We start from the raw sequence: 16,384 nt of genomic DNA on the forward strand, positions 1-16,384 counted from the left end.
TATTTTCGCTTCATTTATAGTAGCTATGCTCAAAGTATCAGTTCGAATATTTTATGCGGAACACTTGTCAAAGCTATTTTACGATTGCTTTCTGCTTAGTTCCATCCCCTACACCATACTTCCCCTGAACTGTAAATAGCTCGTGTCTCAAGGCTCAACTACGCTACTATGTTATATAGCCATACTGAATAGCTCTCTTTTATACCAGCGCGTCTGATGCAGGCTCCTTCTTTTCAGCTTGCTTTTTAGCAATGCTTGAGGTCAATAGGTTATCTTTAAGAAGGTTATAAAAAACTTCGATAATAACCAGGAATAGCACGAATAGCGGAGCGAAAATAGCAAAAATAGAAAAGCCATAGGAAACATCCATCAAACGAGGGTTCGCTTTTATTTGGTCCGTGGCAAGCGCAACTTGCATTGCCGTCAGAATCAAGGCAATGAAAACCGTAACCGTAGCTAGTGAGGTGATATTGTCTCGGACCAAGCTACCGTAATTCCGCCAGCCGCGAATATACGAAGTAAACAACGGCCACTGAGTGAAGCGACTGAAGAAATTCAGTCGGGAAAGACGAAGTTCTCCCCGGTGGAAACGCGGGTGTACATCAGCTTCCTTGTATTTGGCGAGAATCTCCTTGGAAAACTTCTTCCAATCGTCCCAATGAATCTCCGACTCTTCAGCCGAACGAGGAAGAAGATGATGTTCTTTCGCGTATGCAAAGTCGCTCTCGTAAGTAAGAAGGCAAACATACGAGTAGAGGAAACCTAAGGCGCATCTCCGTAACGCACAGACGTCTCGCTGAGGCCAAATACTGCCGGCTTGGTTGATATTTGCGCCTCTTAAATTGTCGGGCCCATGACGATGTGGTGTCTGTAGAGCATTGCTGGTGTCGAGTTTGGCGGGACCTCGTTGGCACTTGCAATCAACGTTGCAATTAAGATATTCATCCCAAACCTCGAGGCTAAGTAGGAAACGAGGCAAGGGCTTTATGAAGATTCTTCCATCGTTCGTCCAAACGAGATGTAAATCCAAACGTTCGCAGGGAATAATTTCCCTCCTCGAGTATATTTGGTAATTCAGAGGTGCTGCTGGGCGTTTACTCCCGATTGCCCAGAAATATTTTGAGAATACTTCTAATTTTTGGAGCGACAGCTCTTTCGATAGGAATGCGGTTGGGTCATTAAGGATATGAATTTTGCCTTTGGTGTCACGAAAACTGGCAGGGAAATCATCGATAGTTGCTTGAGGTACCAAGCTTTGAGTCTTCGCTGGCTTGTCTGTCTCCACGTGTAGTTGGAGCAAGTTAGTAGTAAACTGCCATCACATCTGTTAGAATATAAATGCGATAAATAAACCTTGGTCTTACAGGTGTGCTAGAGGTGTCCATAGTCTTCAGAAGAAAGTGATAATTCGTCTATCCATAGAATAATTAGATACCTGTAACAGAAAAGTACGAGAGGTATACCATGGGCAGTCTGTCGAGATTTACTTATACTCCGCGCAGCAGCCACAGAAACCAGATTCCCTTGTAGTGTAGGCATTCCTACTGGCTCAAGTGCCTTATCGGAACTTTCGACATAACGATGCAACACCTACCCGACAGGTCAAAGAGATATAGTAGCAAAGTATTTTTTTACGTAGTTAAATGAATCCATGAAAGATCATGCCTTCTGATTCGAAAAGTATTTCTAAGCTACAATAAGACTTACCAGGCGAAAACACGATTTTTCAATATTATGCGTTTTACATGCTAGCTATTAGGCCGAATCGATGTAACATGTTGGGTGCCTAAAGATAATACGCGCCTGTGGCTTTGGTTGCGTTGTTTAACACCACCAATAGCTGAAATAATTGGGCGGCGAGACGCCAAACCGGACAATATTACCACCGTAGTAATTATGAGAGGGGCTGAGTAGATGCTACTCTTCGGCTCTTGCTTCTCCCAAACTTCTTACGGCCCCTCTTGAAAATAATGTCTAGTATACCAGCACCTCTAATCATACATTTCTCACTTACTATGCATAGATAAATACCCCCAACTACTATACTTTAGCGAGCAAAGTCTATCGACAGCCGTTTTCTTTTTATACTTACAACAGGACGACGTCGTCATAGTCAGTGACATTGCCACAGCTACCCAAATCTCAACAGTAATTCCTGGCGATTATAAGAACTGTTTAAATCCAACAATGTATAAGCATAAAATCGAGGAAGATGTCACGGGAAAGCAATAGACAAGTTCGCTCGTCTAACTCTGCTATTGTTACTAGTTATTAACTACAAATAGATATCCCCTGACCGATCGTCGCTCGAAGTTTTATATCCAGATCCGGCCGATCACCCCGTTGAAGATGCTGAGGTCGAGTATGGATACCTTATTTATTAAACATAGCTTTATATCTAATCAATCATTAGTATCATTGCCGTCCATGGTCTGGGTTCAAATGTTGACTGGTCATGGACGTGGAAGGACCCAACCAAAAAAGGACGATACGTACACTGGCTCAAAGATCTCGATATGCTGCCAGCTCTCCTGCCTAGAGCTAGAATCCTGGTATATAACTACGAGTCGATATGGCATGCCGACGCACCGGAAACACGCTTGCCAATCTGTGGCGAATCTCTAATCCGCTGTGTTCACAACTTCCGCAAGGGGTCTCAACGACCTATCATATTTTTAGGCCATAGCCTCGGCGGTCTAGTTATTCTATATGTAAGGCTACATGGATCGCATCGGTCGGGTAATACTGACTTTGACAGGGCCTATTATTCGCTGAGGGAGAAGAGGAATTCCAGTATCTACCCAGACAGACTGTCGGCTTTGTTTCCCTCGGAACCCCCTTTCGGGGCACGCAGATGAAGTGGGTTGCTAGTGTTATTGCTTGGCTAATGGCAATAGTCTACTCACATGTGGGTATTATCCGGGATTTAGGGTACGACAACTGTACACTAAGGGATAAGGTCAATGACCTCTGCAAACTACGGGACAAATTACGATTACCAGCGTATTGCTTCTTTGAGGAATTCAAGACGGATTATGGTAAGAAATTTGGGGTCCCAGGATTGGTGAAAGTAATGGTAAGTACACCCCAAAATTTGAAGAATGTCAGTAATTTATTGGGATATCTAGGTCGTAAAAGAGGAATCCGCCCATATCGCTGGATGGGAGCGAATTGCACTTCCAGCGGATCATCTTCAAATGAATAAGTATTCGGGCCCAAACGATTCCTCCTTCTTGAGTGTTTCGGCAGTGATAGTTAAGATGTATAATGAAGCTAAAGATACAATCGAAAGTCGGAGATCGTGTAAGTTCCCAACCTTTTTAAAAATAGATACGCTCTAACACAACTCTCGGTACAAGACAAGCCTCAGTTCACGGTTCCATTTGGCCGGAACAGTGACTTTATTGGTCGAGAACAAACACTCCAACTATTGCTAGATAAAATCAACCCAGGGCAAGACCAGGGTGATTGCCAGCGAGTTGCGCTTGAAGGTCTCGGAGGTGTTGGCAAAAGTCAGTTGGCTCTCGAAGCTGCCTACCGCATCCATGACAAATATCCAGGTATATCTGTCTTCTGGGTACCTGCGATTAGTGAGGCGGCTTTTGATAACGCCTACCGAGAGATTGCACAACGGCTCGGGCTCAAAGAACTCAATAATAGTCAAGCAGACATAAAACTACTCACCAAGGCCGCCTTAGAAAAGGATAGCGTTGGTAAATGGCTTTTTATCCTTGATAGCGCCGATGACGTCCAACTCCTCCTCGGTAACGGGAATGCCAAGGGTCTTGCCGAATATCTCCCATTCAACCGAAATGGATCTATCCTTGTTACAACGCGGACTCGTGAAGTCTCCACTGGGCTTGGTATATCGCAAAAGAATATAGCTACTATCCAAGAAATGAACATGGAGGAGGCTTTCCAGCTCTTGAAAAATGAGCTGGTAGAAGACCAATTACGTGACGACAAGAGCGTGCACAGCCTGCTTGAATTACTAGCTTGTCTTCCACTAGCTATCAAGCAAGCAGCTGCCTATATGGTGAAGACGGGAATGACGACAACTAAATACCTGCACCATTGTCATACAAGCAATAGTACTCTTATCAAGTTGCTAAGCAAGGATTTTGAGGAGCGCGGCAGGTACAAAGATACTTCAAATCCAATTGCAACGACTTGGCTTATCTCATTCGAGCATATCTCCCGGGATGCTCCATTAGCAGCAGAATACTTAAAAAAGTTATGCTTCTTTGGGGAGAAAGATATCCCCCCCACACTGCTAAATCAGGACCCTGACCTAGAGGACGATGAGGCTATAGGTGTACTGAAAGGATATGCCTTCATTACTGAGCGGGAAGGCACCAGTTTCGATATGCATCGACTTGTACGCCTCGCTATGCGCAATTGGATAAGAGAGAAAGGAAACTGGGAAGGGTGGATTGCCCAAGGCATAACGGATCTTAATTTACGGTTCTCATATCTAAATTACGATGACATAGTTACCTGGCGAAAGTATCTACCGCATACGCAGACCGCCTTAGAATTCCAACAAGACGTCCTGAATAAAGAAGACATGTGGATACTCCTCACTATTATTTCCATAGGCTATATGAACTTTGGGTACTACGAGACGGTAGAACGGTTAGCTCGACAATCTCTAAACCTGGCGGAGAATATATTTGGCCACGAACATTTTTACACACTATCTTCAATGGAAAACCTCATTTTGGCGTTAAGTTCTCGAGGTGAAAGTCTAGAGGCAATTAGTCTGAGACAGGAAGCATTGCGACTATGCGAAAAGCTATTCGACTCTCGGCACCCATACAGGCTCAGGGTTATGTATTATTTTGCTAAGGCTTTATACAACCTGGGAAGATTCAATGAGGCGGAAGAGATGCATCGACAAGTATTAGATATACGTACAGAAGTGCTAGGAGAAAGTCACCAAGATACGATTACCAGTATGGAAAAACTTGCATCAACCTTGTTTGAACTAGGGAAATACAAAATGGCAGATGAATTATCTTCGCGCGCGTTAAAAATTTCTGATGAAACTCGAAGTTCAGGATCCATAGATATGCAGCAAAAAAGGACCGATCTCCCCATGGACCTAATAAAACAAGGAAAGTCTAGCATGGCAGAAAGAACTCTTCGACAGATGCTAGATGTTATGGTGTCGGATCTCGGGGTAAACCACCCGGATACTCTTTTTAGGAAAGGAAACCTCGCTACAGTACTTATAGAGCAGGGGAGGTACAAAGAGGCGGAAATAGTGTCTCGAGAGGCATTAGGGGCTGCAAGAGAAACAATGGGATTGGAAAGTAACCACGCGATGATGGCCATGAATAATATCACCTTAGCACTAATCAAACAAGAGGAATATGAAGAGGCCGAATCAATGTTACGACAGGTGTTAGGACTTTTGGAGAGGTTGAGTGGCGAAAAGAACCACATCGTGATTAGTACGTTATATCTCATTGCGGCTATATTGAGATATCAAGGGAAGTACCAAGAGGCCGGATTGAAATTTCAACAAGTGTTAGAATTTCGGAAGAAACTATTAGGTGAAGAGCACCTTGACACGATCAATGTCTTATTTGATATTGGTGTTACATTACGCGGGCAGGGAAAGGATAACGAGGCGGAACCAATATTGCAACAAGCACTTGAGGCTAGAAGGAAGGTACTGGGCGATGAACATCCCAAAACGCTCGAAAGTAGGGAGTTGTTGTCAGAGATAAAGAAATATGAAAGAGATAGGCCACGTATTGCGTTTGGCAAATTAGTAGTTCCTAGGTAAACAATACTTATTAAAATAAGTACGATATAAATATATCTTCCTTGACATCTCGAGTTATAAATTATTCTTTTAGGTACCTGTTTAGCTGTTTCCATTCCATCGTTTTATGAACTAGAGTCAGGTCTCACTAGACACTGATGGAACCACTAAAGCGCACTCGTGATATTATATCGCCATATATTAGGAACCGCATCGTATAAATTCTTTAAAGCAGTATATTGAATCTGAATCACTACTAGAAGACTGTATAAATAGGTTAGTACAGCTCCCTAGCCTTGGGGGGTTAGTTAAGAGCCCCGCAGTTATCCCGAATAGCAGGAGTATTAGCGATAGAGTAGAGGCCGTAACACACTATACGTGAGTTTGGGGGGATTTGTAGATTGGATATGAGTTTAGATGCGCTGGATAAAAGGGCATAAGGGCGTGCTGAGCGTGATAGTATGTAAGCTCACTCTTTCCGAATTTTCGTGGATGTTTAGTATATACATACCTTAACTACCTACGATCGTAGAGTTTTCACAACGGTCGAAAGTGAGAGCGAGAGACAGGTTCTATGATGGTTGGTTAGAGGATTCCATCGAAACCCACCGTCTGTAGGGAGATTAGCTAGGAATAACTTCACGTAGCGGCCCATAGAAGGAGCACAACGCTTAACGAAGATAGAAAGAATTCGCCAAGTAAAGTCGTATGACTTTGAGCTGCCCCTTCTTTCACCCGATGGCGTCAAATCCGGATCTATCCAATATGGCCTCAAGAGCATTAGAGAAATAGTCAGGATTCTAAAGCTGTAAACGGCGCGGACTTTAATACTCTATCAGGCTATACGTGTTACGACCGAGCAAGAATAGCAGCGCAGCTTCGACGTTATGGCAGTTGGTTTCTGATAAAATGGAAAAAGTTCGGAGTTACCAAAGATTGTGATAACTTCGTATATCAGCAGTTCCACGTGGTCGACGTAGAATAAGCCCTAATGCATATGCATAGATCCTTAGTTATCAGGAAGAAAAGGGGCTAATGACGAATATTGCTATAGTAGTAATAGCAGAAGTAGAAGCTATCCCGATCCTCTAAGAGCTTCGAACACCCGAAATCTTGCCTCGGGGGTAGCAGTAGCATGGCACGATCTCGTCGGACCCGGGCCGGATGCGACGCTTCAGTTGCATCCGAGATTCGAGAAGGGCGACGTCAAGTCCCAAGGTCCTGGATTAGGAAGCTACCTAGCACACGCCGCTCGGCCACAGCAATCTAGAATGCTGCAAGTGATTCTACGAAGGATCGTGTCCCGCTTATTTAGTTGACTCCTATTGGACGAGGCAAGTCAGCGCTGGTAAAGCCTTGCGAATGTTCAGGCGAGTTAGAACATTCAGCTAGCGACTTTCTCTTCCCTTGCCTCGTTTCCGGTGGGGTTCTTTGATTAAAATCACGGTGACACCAAAGCCATGTGGGATAAGCTATTGTAAGTGCGTATGCGGCGTTGTTATTCAGCTATGTTAATACAGGGCTCAAAATGCTCCAAATTGCCTCTTGAATTTTTCTTTTTTTCTTTGTTTATCTTCCTCGTCTTTTTTTTTTTTACTCAGCACCATAACGATCGCCTTCATTCTTTCGGTGATCGATTTGGTGTTTGGTAAGAAGGAAGCTGCTTGTTTTCTTGTGGTACTCAATATGAAGGTCCATTCATTGCTTTTCGTCGCAGCAGCGACAGGCTCATTTGGTGCTGCTATAAAGGCCCGGGAGGAATCCTTCTCTGAGCAATTGTTGGATACCCTTGGATCATTCTCTTCGTCGGATCCCATCATTTCAGAATTGACCGCAGCGATTCAAAATTCAAGCGTGCTATTAGATCAAGCTTCTAGTCAAAATAATGCCATCAGTGCTCGAACGTCCTCTTTCCAGGCGCAAATCGCATGTCAATTGCTTCGCTATATCCTACCGGATTCCTATACCGATACTATGACGAACCAAACTGCCTACGTTACTTTAAAAGAAAAAAATTGGTCAGTCGGGTGCGGTACCGAGGATTTGGACGATCCATTATGCTAAATGTAGTGTTTAGGTCAAGCAATTGTGACCTCCCCGCGGCTTGTTTTATAACCCCGGAGCATCCCGTTCAAGTAGCTATCGCGCTGCAAGTGATCAGCAGGGTCCAGTCCAAATTCGCAGTTAGGTCCGGTGGTCACAACCCCAACCCAGGCTTCGCGAGTATTGGCCAGGAGGGTGTCACGATCGACACACAACGTTTCTCGAACTTGAGCTTGAGTGCGGATAAGTCGTATGCTACTGTAGGCGCCGGCCTTCGCTTTGGACCTGTTCAGGAGTATCTTGACTCGAAGGGCGTTGCGGTCGTGTCTGGTCGCAACAAGTACGTGGGCGTATCTGGACTCCTCCTCGGTGGTGGTCATCCAATTATCAACTCGCTTACGGGACTTGCGGCGGACAACATTAAGAGCATGGAGGTACGTGTAAACTCATTAAGTGACTGAATATAAAATTATACATACTAACGAGCATATCAGGTCGTACTTTCGGACTTCAGAGTTGTTACTGCGAGCAAAACTGAGAATTCAGATCTATTTCGTGCCTTGAAAGGGGGTGGTAATAACTTCGGTAAGATAACTTATTCGATTTGGCATAAGATCACAATATTAAAGCTAATCCATTCTTCAAGGCATTGTCACGAAGTTCGAGCTGTATACTAAGATGCCGCGAAACCTCTGGTACCGCAACGCAATCTACGCCGCTTCTGACGCGCAAGCAGTTTTTAAGGCGTTGGCAGAGGTACAGAAGAATATGGAAGGAGACTCCAAAGCTGGTATCCAGATGACATGCTCACCAGCCGGCTTTACTGTGGCATTCGTCTACGGTGAGCCTACCAACGACCCTGCTGTATTCGCGCCGTTTAGCAAATTGGTACCGACGTCTGAGAGGACCCCTCCTACAAACGGCACCACGTTGGAATTCATTGAGCTCCAAAGTCCTCCGCAGCCCGAGGCGAGCCGCGACACTGTCGGTGTTACTACGACCCTTGACGCAGACATGTATCTCGATTTTTACAGCCAATACCTCACCATAAATGCGGCTAACAACGGCACCTCCGCCGCGTTCCTCCTTGTTATCCAGACCTTGGGCGCGGCCGCTGCTCGAGTTGCCGACTGTAATGGCGGAAACGTCCTAGGTTCATCTAAGAGGGCTCTAACCCTTTGGAATCCCATCTCAACGTGGACCAACCCGGCAGACAACAAGCAAGTTCACAACGTTGTTACACAAATAGGGGCCTACATCAAGAGCCGATCGCAAGCTAAGAACCTATACGACCCGCTCATCTTCGCCAATATCGCAGCGCACGACCAGAATGTGCTCGCGAGCTACGGTTCGCAGAACTTGAACTTCCTGCGAGGCGTAAGTCAGAAGTATGACCGCTACGGCACGTTTCAAAAACTACAAAATGGTGGATTCCTGGTTTCTAGATCATAGAGAAAATGGCTGGTAATACTGTGTGCATATCAATCTTGCATAAATACCTATTAATTTTAATTACTTAGGGGCATTGAGCTCTTGGAACTTCGTTTCATTGTAATTTTGGTCGTGATAATGTCTATCTCATGGCACATCCCTACCTCGAAAACAACAATCGTTGCTAGGGTACCTTAGGTACTACCTTTTAATGCACATGCAAGCGGCACGAACTGTTGGTAGTATTCGCTTTCTTGGCATTGTTCAACCTCGCCGAACCTCACCGATATAGCCGATTAACTACCTAACCTTGCCGACCTCACCGAGGCCGACGGTACGACAGACCTTGCCGAGAAATAACTCCTTACCGAGATGAATAAAAAAAACTAATAATAATAAAAGTATGGCATACTTACAATAGTAGTTAGACAAGCCTCGGTATCTCATAGCGTGCCGTGCCGCCTCTAGTCTAGGAACACTTTTGAATGCCGCCGCTTATTCTGGTGAACACTCCGAGTAGGACCCTTCATCCTATTCAATAGCTCGAAGAGGCAGGGCATCGGCAGCCGCTATCTATCGGCGGGCCGAAACAATGTGTGAGCCGTACGGAACCCTAGCATCTCCATAATGTAAAGCTCTCTGTTAGCTGTAGTTAGGAGCTATAATTACTTAATGGCGTCCAATTATAGGTCCTTGACACGCACGCAAGGTAGTATTCCAGCACGCCCAATACCTTTTTTTCTTAGTACGGTTAAGCACCGTTACTCTGTAGACTGCTACAATGCACTGCTATCTATTCTATCTTGTAGATCTCCCACGTGTGTTAATGCGGATTGACTTGATATGTATACTTAGTCCTAGTATATCGTCCGCCTAAGAATAATTTCTCTGGGCGCCTGTTGTTTTGCTTCTCGTCATTTCGACTTCTCTACCTCTTCTTCTTTCCTCCCCGTCCAGAGCTACCCACGATGACTGCGTCGCAGGATAGAGCTAGTGCCGACCCTGACGCGACTAGCGCCAGGACGTCTCTTCCACCCGCGTCGCTGTCAGAGTCGCTGAATGAAAAGGCAGATCTGAAAGAAGCTGTTGTTGTTGCGAATGACGACGCTGGTGATACGCCGAAGGTGGTGTATCAGGAGGGGTGGAAGCTATGGATCGTCTATGTCGCGACGCTGCTGACTATGTTTCTTGTGGGTAGATAGCCTTGGCTGGATATTGCTTGGCTAGAATGCTAACCACGTCTGTTCTATAGGTACCGCTCGACATGGTATACGATTAACCTCACTTAATGTTCCTATCTGCGAAGTCTTATTCTAACAATTACTTTTAGACCATAGTAGCAACTGCCATCCCCAAGATCACGGAAGAATTCCAGAGTCTAGATCAAGTTGGATGGTATGGTTCGGCATTCTTCCTGACGTTAGCAGCCTTCCAGGCGCCATGGGGGACAATTTACAAATACTTCCCGCTAAAAATCGCCTACGCCGTCTCCGTTTTCATATTCGAATTCGGAAGTCTGATTTGTGGTGTTTCGAGGAACAGCCAAATGCTCATCGCGGGCCGTGTGATCACCGGCTGCGGAGGCGCGGGTATTACTATCGGTACCTATGTTATCATTGCTCATCTTGTCCCTGCCGCAAAAGCTCCAGCTTTCATCGGTGGTATAGGGGCTGCTTTTAGCATTGCGAGTGTAGCTGGTCCATTAGTTGGGGGCGCTTTCACCGGAGAAGTTACGTGGCGGTGGTGGTACGTCCATCTTTGCCTACTTGCAATTGTGATACTTACTACTATATAGTTTCTACATTAACTTACCTATTGGTGGCGCTGCATCCATCATCTTCTTCGCTCTATTCCCGAAGCCAAGTATACCGCCCCAGCCAGCGACTATTAGGGAGAAGCTCCTAGGGTTGGATCCGTTAGGAACTATTCTTGCGGTTACATCTATCATATGCTACTTCCTTGCTCTTGAATGGGGTGGTGTATCAAAGGCATGGAATAGCGCAGATGTGATTGGGACGCTCATCGGCTGGATTCTTCTTGCTATTGCATTTGGTCTAGTGCAATGGTTTCTAAAAGAGCGAGCATCAATTATCCCCCGAATCCTCGCGCAGCGTCACGTATGCGGTGGCGCAGCTTTCATGTTCTTGTAAGTGTCATGAAGATGCGCACTCCTTTAACTTTAGCTAACAGGTGTAAATTAGACTGAGTTGCGCCAACTTCATGATGATTTACAATCTTCCGCTTTACTTCCAATCTGTAAAGGGATCTAGTCCGACTTTGAGTGGTATTCAAGTCCTGCCACTCATTGTTTCTGCCTGTAAGCTCTTCTGGGCCCTCTTTTGACACTCACTAACATCGCATGATAGCCGTGACTGTTATTGTCAGCGGTATTCTCTTTACAAAATTCCCTTTCTATCAACTTTACCTCCTTATTGGTGCTAGCTTAACCGCGATTGGTGCTGGACTACTTTACACTCTCGAAGTAGACTCGTATGCGGGAGCATACCTAGGGTATCAGTTTGTAGTCGGTATCGGAAATGGCGCGTGTCAGCAGATTCCTCTTACGGTCGTTCAGGCTTTTTCTAAACCTGAAGACTTGGCTACGTCAATGTCCACCCTTCTTTGTAAGTCAAGCTCTCATCTTAGTCCCAGTTTCTCTACGAGCATGAGGTGTACCAGCAACCTGGTTCATATCCATGTCACTGGTCACATAAAGAAAGAGCGCTAACCATCTTACTTCTGCCAACAGTCTTCCAGCTACTATCAGGTGCCATGTCTGTAGCTGCGGCCCAATCCCTCTTCATAAACCGCTTGCTCTCCGCTGCTTCTATCCGTGTCCCAGACGCCGACCGCGCAACCATCATCGCCACTGGAGCTACTGATCTCCAACGAGTATTTCCTGGTGAACAGTTGCTGGGGATTCGCGAAAGCTATTTGGATGGATTGCACGCCGCGTGGGCTATGGCTATTGCATTTGCGGGTGCTGCTTTACTGACCGGGTTGACACTAGGATTCAAGAGAATTGAAAAGCCTCAGGGAGAGCCGACGAAGGACGTCGAAGAGAGCCAGGGGACTGAAGTAAAGGTGGAGGGGAATGGAGCGCTAGGTAATGGCGAGAAAGCGTAAAGTGTTTAGAGATATGTAAATACGCATTGAAAGACTCGCAGGTTTTGAAATTGGAAACGGGACAATTCGATTTAATTACAAAAATCAGGTTCATATCTCTTAGTGATGCATAGATGTGTCTTCTTGAAATCCATGGACAACCTAGAGGGCGTACGGGATCAGTTACATCCTGGGCCTACTTATGGCGGTCATTGGGATGTAAAGTTGCCGGTAAGTATTATGATCGGAGGCCGTGTAGCTTGACTTCAAGCGTGGGTTTCGGGATCTTAGCTATGAGATGGTGGGTCTTTTCGGACATATTCCGAAGTTTCTATACGTTCGTTCATCCACGAACCGAGGCCGAATTCCTGGCGGATCGGGGCCGATTTTAGCTAAAGGAATGTGATGGTCGTCCGGCATCAACCCTAGATTATATATAAGCTCCCCGGACTCTATATCTGGTTCAAGAATTAAGTATTCGCTATTGAAACGTGGCCAATCGCCTTCCAAACAAGGTAGCATTACCCCCCAAAAGCTATCTGCCAGTACTTATAATATTATATTTCCTCGTTCTTGTTTTTATTCGACACCCCCCTTCTTGGAGTAATACTATAGCAACACCATACACTATTTGCTATACGACATGCCTGCAAAAATCGAACCCCGCTTTGCCTCTCCTGTTCATGACTCCAAATCCTCTTCCCCCGCTTCGGATTTCACCGTGGTGGCAGTTTCGCGTTCACGACCGGCTACCCATGATATTCACTCGCAGCCAACGCTCACAGCTATCGTTCGATCTCCGTCAACGACACCTTTAGTACTTACTCCCGATGAAGGTATCGAGGGACATAAGTCTGCTGTTCACGATGCGCAGGTATACGCATTCTTCACACATCATTATGATTACTGGACATCACGTCTAAATATCGAGCGGTCTGAGTGGAATTGGGCTTTTTGGGGAGAGAACTTAACCTTGAAAGCGCCAGATGGGATCGATGAATGGAGCATCAATTTGGGAGATCGATGGGTATTTTCGTCGCCTGATGATGACGTGAACGACGATCATCAGGGAGTTGAAAATAAAGGGGTTATTCTCGAGGTTGTAGGGGGGCGGAGTCCGTGTTCACGGCTCGCGTGGCGATGCGGACAGCCGGGTAGTTGGCTAGCTGAGGTCGCTAAGTCCGGCTTCTGCGGTGTCTATCTGAAAGTCGTGCGCGGAGGTTTCATCGCGCCTGGTACCACGGCAAAAATCATCCCGACTGATCAAGAATACACGGTTCCGGCCGGCAGCATTGCCCAGTGTGTGTTCTCACCGCTCGGAGATCCTACTACTCGCACGTTGGCAGAGCGTATCCTACGTGTGCCCAACTTGCAAAAGATGAACAGACATGTCATCGCTCGTAAGCTAGGGATGATCGAGGATAACGAAGCGGCAGGGAAGAATAGATGGGCTGGTTGGCGGTCGCTAAAAGTCGTCAATGTGGTTGACGAGTCTACGACTATCAAGTCTTTCTATCTGAATGCCGTTGATGATAAGCCCTTGGCATCCTACCTCCCAGGTCAATTCCTAACTATAAAACTACCCTCCGGTGACATTCGCCGCTGGTCCATTTCTTCTTGGTCACCCTCCTCCTCTACCTCAGTCCCACCATCTTATCGCATCACGGTTAAGAAAGGACCGGCTGCCTCTCGTTATCTTCACTCCAATATCCTCGCCGGGGACACAGTATTAGCACGCTCACCGTCTGGATCGTTTGTCCCTGATTTAAGCCGGGACTTCCCACCTCGTAAGATATACATCAGCGCTGGAATAGGCATGACTCCGATCCTCAGCATGCTCCAAGCTCATTTTTCTCACCCGGCTTTGAAAAAGACACCAGCGATCCTTATCCATGTCGCCCGGAACGGCGAGCAAAATACCTCACATTTTAGATCAGAACTCTCATCATTTAATTTATTCCGCATGATCACATTTTATACCTCTCCTATCGCCGGCATAGACGTCCAAGGCAAAGACTTCGATTATACAGGGCGGCCTACGTTCGAATTCTTTACCACGTTGTTAAGCCCATCGTATTTTATCGATCCACTAGGAATTACTCCCATCGAACTACCAGGAAACGTCTCCAACGCATATATATGTGGTCCGCCAGACTTTGTAGATACCACACGAGACTATCTTGGACGCTGCAAAGTGCCACCTCCAGCTATACGTTACGAAACCTTCTCGTCAAATTCAGATTTCAAACTTGACGATTTATCAGTTTCGGCGGCGGACGGGACAGACCTACCAGAGGAGTCAGTCGTCCGGTTTCGAACGAAAGAAGCCAAATGGAAGAAAGCTGAAGCACTCTCACTTCTTGAGCTTCTCGAGCGAGATGGTGAAGGGGAACAACCGGAATCAGCGTGTCGCGAGGGCGATTGCGGGACTTGCGAGGTAAGAATCTTAAAGGGGGAAGCTCGAGTTTCGAAGAACGCTGGAAAAGAGGCAAAAGAAGCAAGTGGAAAGGCCGGGACTATGATTAGGTCGTGTTGCTCCTTTCCAGCAAGTAAGATACTAGAGTTAGAATTTTGAAATACCATATCATATTCTATCATCGCGAAAGTCTTAGAATATGACGTGATACACTGGACGCTTTTCAAATGGTCAGAATTACACAGATGAATTAGGTGGCCATCAGCTTATACCAAACCCGATCGTTTCAAAATTTCCCTTTCGTTCAACTACATCTTCTTCATAGACTACTTCGTCAAAGACTCACACCTTAACAAAAGATCCGGATGATGGATCCACATCTCATCATCCCACGGCCAATCCATATTCTCCTCTTCTCCCTCACCACCGAATTTTTTCTTCTTTTCTTTCCCCTTTACCTTAACATCCAACGAAATATTCCAAGTCTCCAAGATCTCAACAACCACACTCCTCAGAACCAACTCGGCAACATACTTCCCTAGACAAGTTCGTGGACCAAACCCAAACCTCCAATACCGATACCGCAAGTCGCGTCCGCCCTTCTGCCGCTCAAGCCACCGCTGTGGCCGGAACCGCTCCCGGTCCTCGCCCCAAAACGGGTCTCGGATATTGAGCGCGTACGAGTCGACGACGAAGTTAGTACATGCGGGGACTTCGTAGCCGTCGAGGACGCGTGGTGTCGGACATGCCTGTGGTGTGGAGAACGCGGCGAGCGGGCGCAGGCGTGCGGACTCAAGGATAGATGCGCCTAGAAGAGTGGGGGTTGTCGTCCACGACGAAAGGAGATAGGCATTTCGTGTCGCTGGGTCTGAGGAGTGTGAGAGGATCTCGCTGCGCAGCGCTTTCTGCACGGCCGGATGGGTCGCTAGAAACACGAGGGTCCATGACATACCGCCCATAGTCACATCAATGTTCGCGAACATCATTTCATCGAGAGTTTGTAGGAGTTCCTCGCGTGACATGGTACCTTTCTTGACGGCTTCATACATCCTGATAATAGGGGCTGCGTCAGGTCCCTTGGCGTTGAGCGCGTACGCGTATGCTCGATCATTCCAATCGGCCCAGCGCTCTTTGAAATGGCGGAGTGCGCGTATGGCCGGAAGAGGGAGGAATCGCGATATAGGGAATCTTGTGATTCCTCCACTAATCACGTTCTTGAATAAATCTTCTCTATCTGGAATCAAATCCCTAAGTTCTCGTTCTAGCATCGCATCCAGCGGCCCATACACAACCCTCGCGACGAAGAGAAATGGGAGTAATTTCAGATCACGCACGGGATGCAGCTTTCCTTGTTCTTTAAGCGTCTTATTCTCCGCGCTCAGATTACGCATGTACGACTTAGTGAAATCCTGTACATCAGCAACATATGCGCTCGTTGAGCGGTGCAAGAACGGCGCCTCGACGCCGGTCTTAACAGCGTTCCAAGACGAGCCACTAATAAGACCAAGGCAAGACCCTAAAAGACGTTCCATGAGATAGCCGCTGTCATTTGCGTGGGCCTTGATGTGTGTGTGAGAATCACGAAATACAAGCTCTACATGAGAAGGCTTGGTTAA

At 46.4% G+C, this 16,384-nt stretch overlaps 6 protein-coding genes across 7 annotated transcripts; 4 read left to right on the plus strand and 2 right to left on the minus strand.

Moving 5' to 3' along the window:
• Positions 1-199: 199 nt before the first annotated feature.
• Positions 200-1,385, minus strand: GL218_04709 (uncharacterized protein; the record flags this gene model as incomplete). Its single annotated transcript, XM_033581329.1, has 2 exons — positions 200-1,312; positions 1,365-1,385. The coding sequence occupies 2 exons, from the start codon at positions 1,383-1,385 to the stop codon at positions 200-202; spliced, it is 1,134 nt and encodes a 377-aa protein (XP_033435822.1).
• Positions 1,386-2,212: 827 nt separating this feature from the next.
• On the plus strand, positions 2,213-5,794 carry GL218_04710 (Kinesin light chain; the record flags this gene model as incomplete). The annotated part of the gene is made up of 6 exons (XM_033581330.1): positions 2,213-2,236; positions 2,286-2,362; positions 2,414-2,711; positions 2,759-3,076; positions 3,129-3,303; positions 3,360-5,794. 6 exons carry the CDS (start codon positions 2,213-2,215, stop codon positions 5,792-5,794), a joined length of 3,327 nt encoding a protein of 1,108 aa, XP_033435379.1.
• Positions 5,795-7,459: 1,665 nt separating this feature from the next.
• GL218_04711 (Bifunctional solanapyrone synthase) lies at positions 7,460-9,268 on the plus strand (the record flags this gene model as incomplete). 2 transcript variants are annotated; one of them, XM_033581332.1, is made up of 5 exons in its annotated part: positions 7,460-7,791; positions 7,851-8,250; positions 8,311-8,401; positions 8,463-8,562; positions 8,631-8,661. In XM_033581332.1, 5 exons carry the CDS (start codon positions 7,460-7,462, stop codon positions 8,659-8,661), a joined length of 954 nt encoding a protein of 317 aa, XP_033435381.1. The 2 variants fall into 2 exon arrangements, with proteins under 2 accessions (XP_033435381.1, XP_033435380.1); XM_033581331.1 differs by having other exon boundaries at positions 8,463-9,268.
• Positions 9,269-10,215: 947 nt separating this feature from the next.
• Positions 10,216-12,373, plus strand: GL218_04712 (putative HC-toxin efflux carrier TOXA; the record flags this gene model as incomplete). Its single annotated transcript, XM_033581333.1, has 7 exons — positions 10,216-10,437; positions 10,500-10,514; positions 10,578-10,993; positions 11,043-11,393; positions 11,449-11,564; positions 11,614-11,871; positions 11,997-12,373. 7 exons carry the CDS (start codon positions 10,216-10,218, stop codon positions 12,371-12,373), a joined length of 1,755 nt encoding a protein of 584 aa, XP_033435382.1.
• Positions 12,374-12,995: 622 nt separating this feature from the next.
• On the plus strand, positions 12,996-14,927 carry GL218_04713 (Flavohemoprotein; the record flags this gene model as incomplete). The annotated part of the gene is made up of 1 exon (XM_033581334.1): positions 12,996-14,927. The coding sequence occupies one exon, from the start codon at positions 12,996-12,998 to the stop codon at positions 14,925-14,927; it is 1,932 nt and encodes a 643-aa protein (XP_033435383.1).
• A 167-nt stretch (positions 14,928-15,094) lies between these two features.
• Positions 15,095-16,300, minus strand: GL218_04714 (Cholesterol side-chain cleavage enzyme, mitochondrial; the record flags this gene model as incomplete). Its single annotated transcript, XM_033581335.1, has 1 exon — positions 15,095-16,300. The coding sequence occupies one exon, from the start codon at positions 16,298-16,300 to the stop codon at positions 15,095-15,097; it is 1,206 nt and encodes a 401-aa protein (XP_033435384.1).
• Between the last annotated feature and the right edge of the window lie 84 nt (positions 16,301-16,384).

This window comes from Daldinia childiae, assembly GCF_008694065.1.
Source record: "Daldinia childiae strain JS-1345 chromosome Unknown Scaffold4, whole genome shotgun sequence".
Taxonomy (NCBI): Eukaryota; Fungi; Ascomycota; class Sordariomycetes; order Xylariales; family Hypoxylaceae; genus Daldinia; species Daldinia childiae.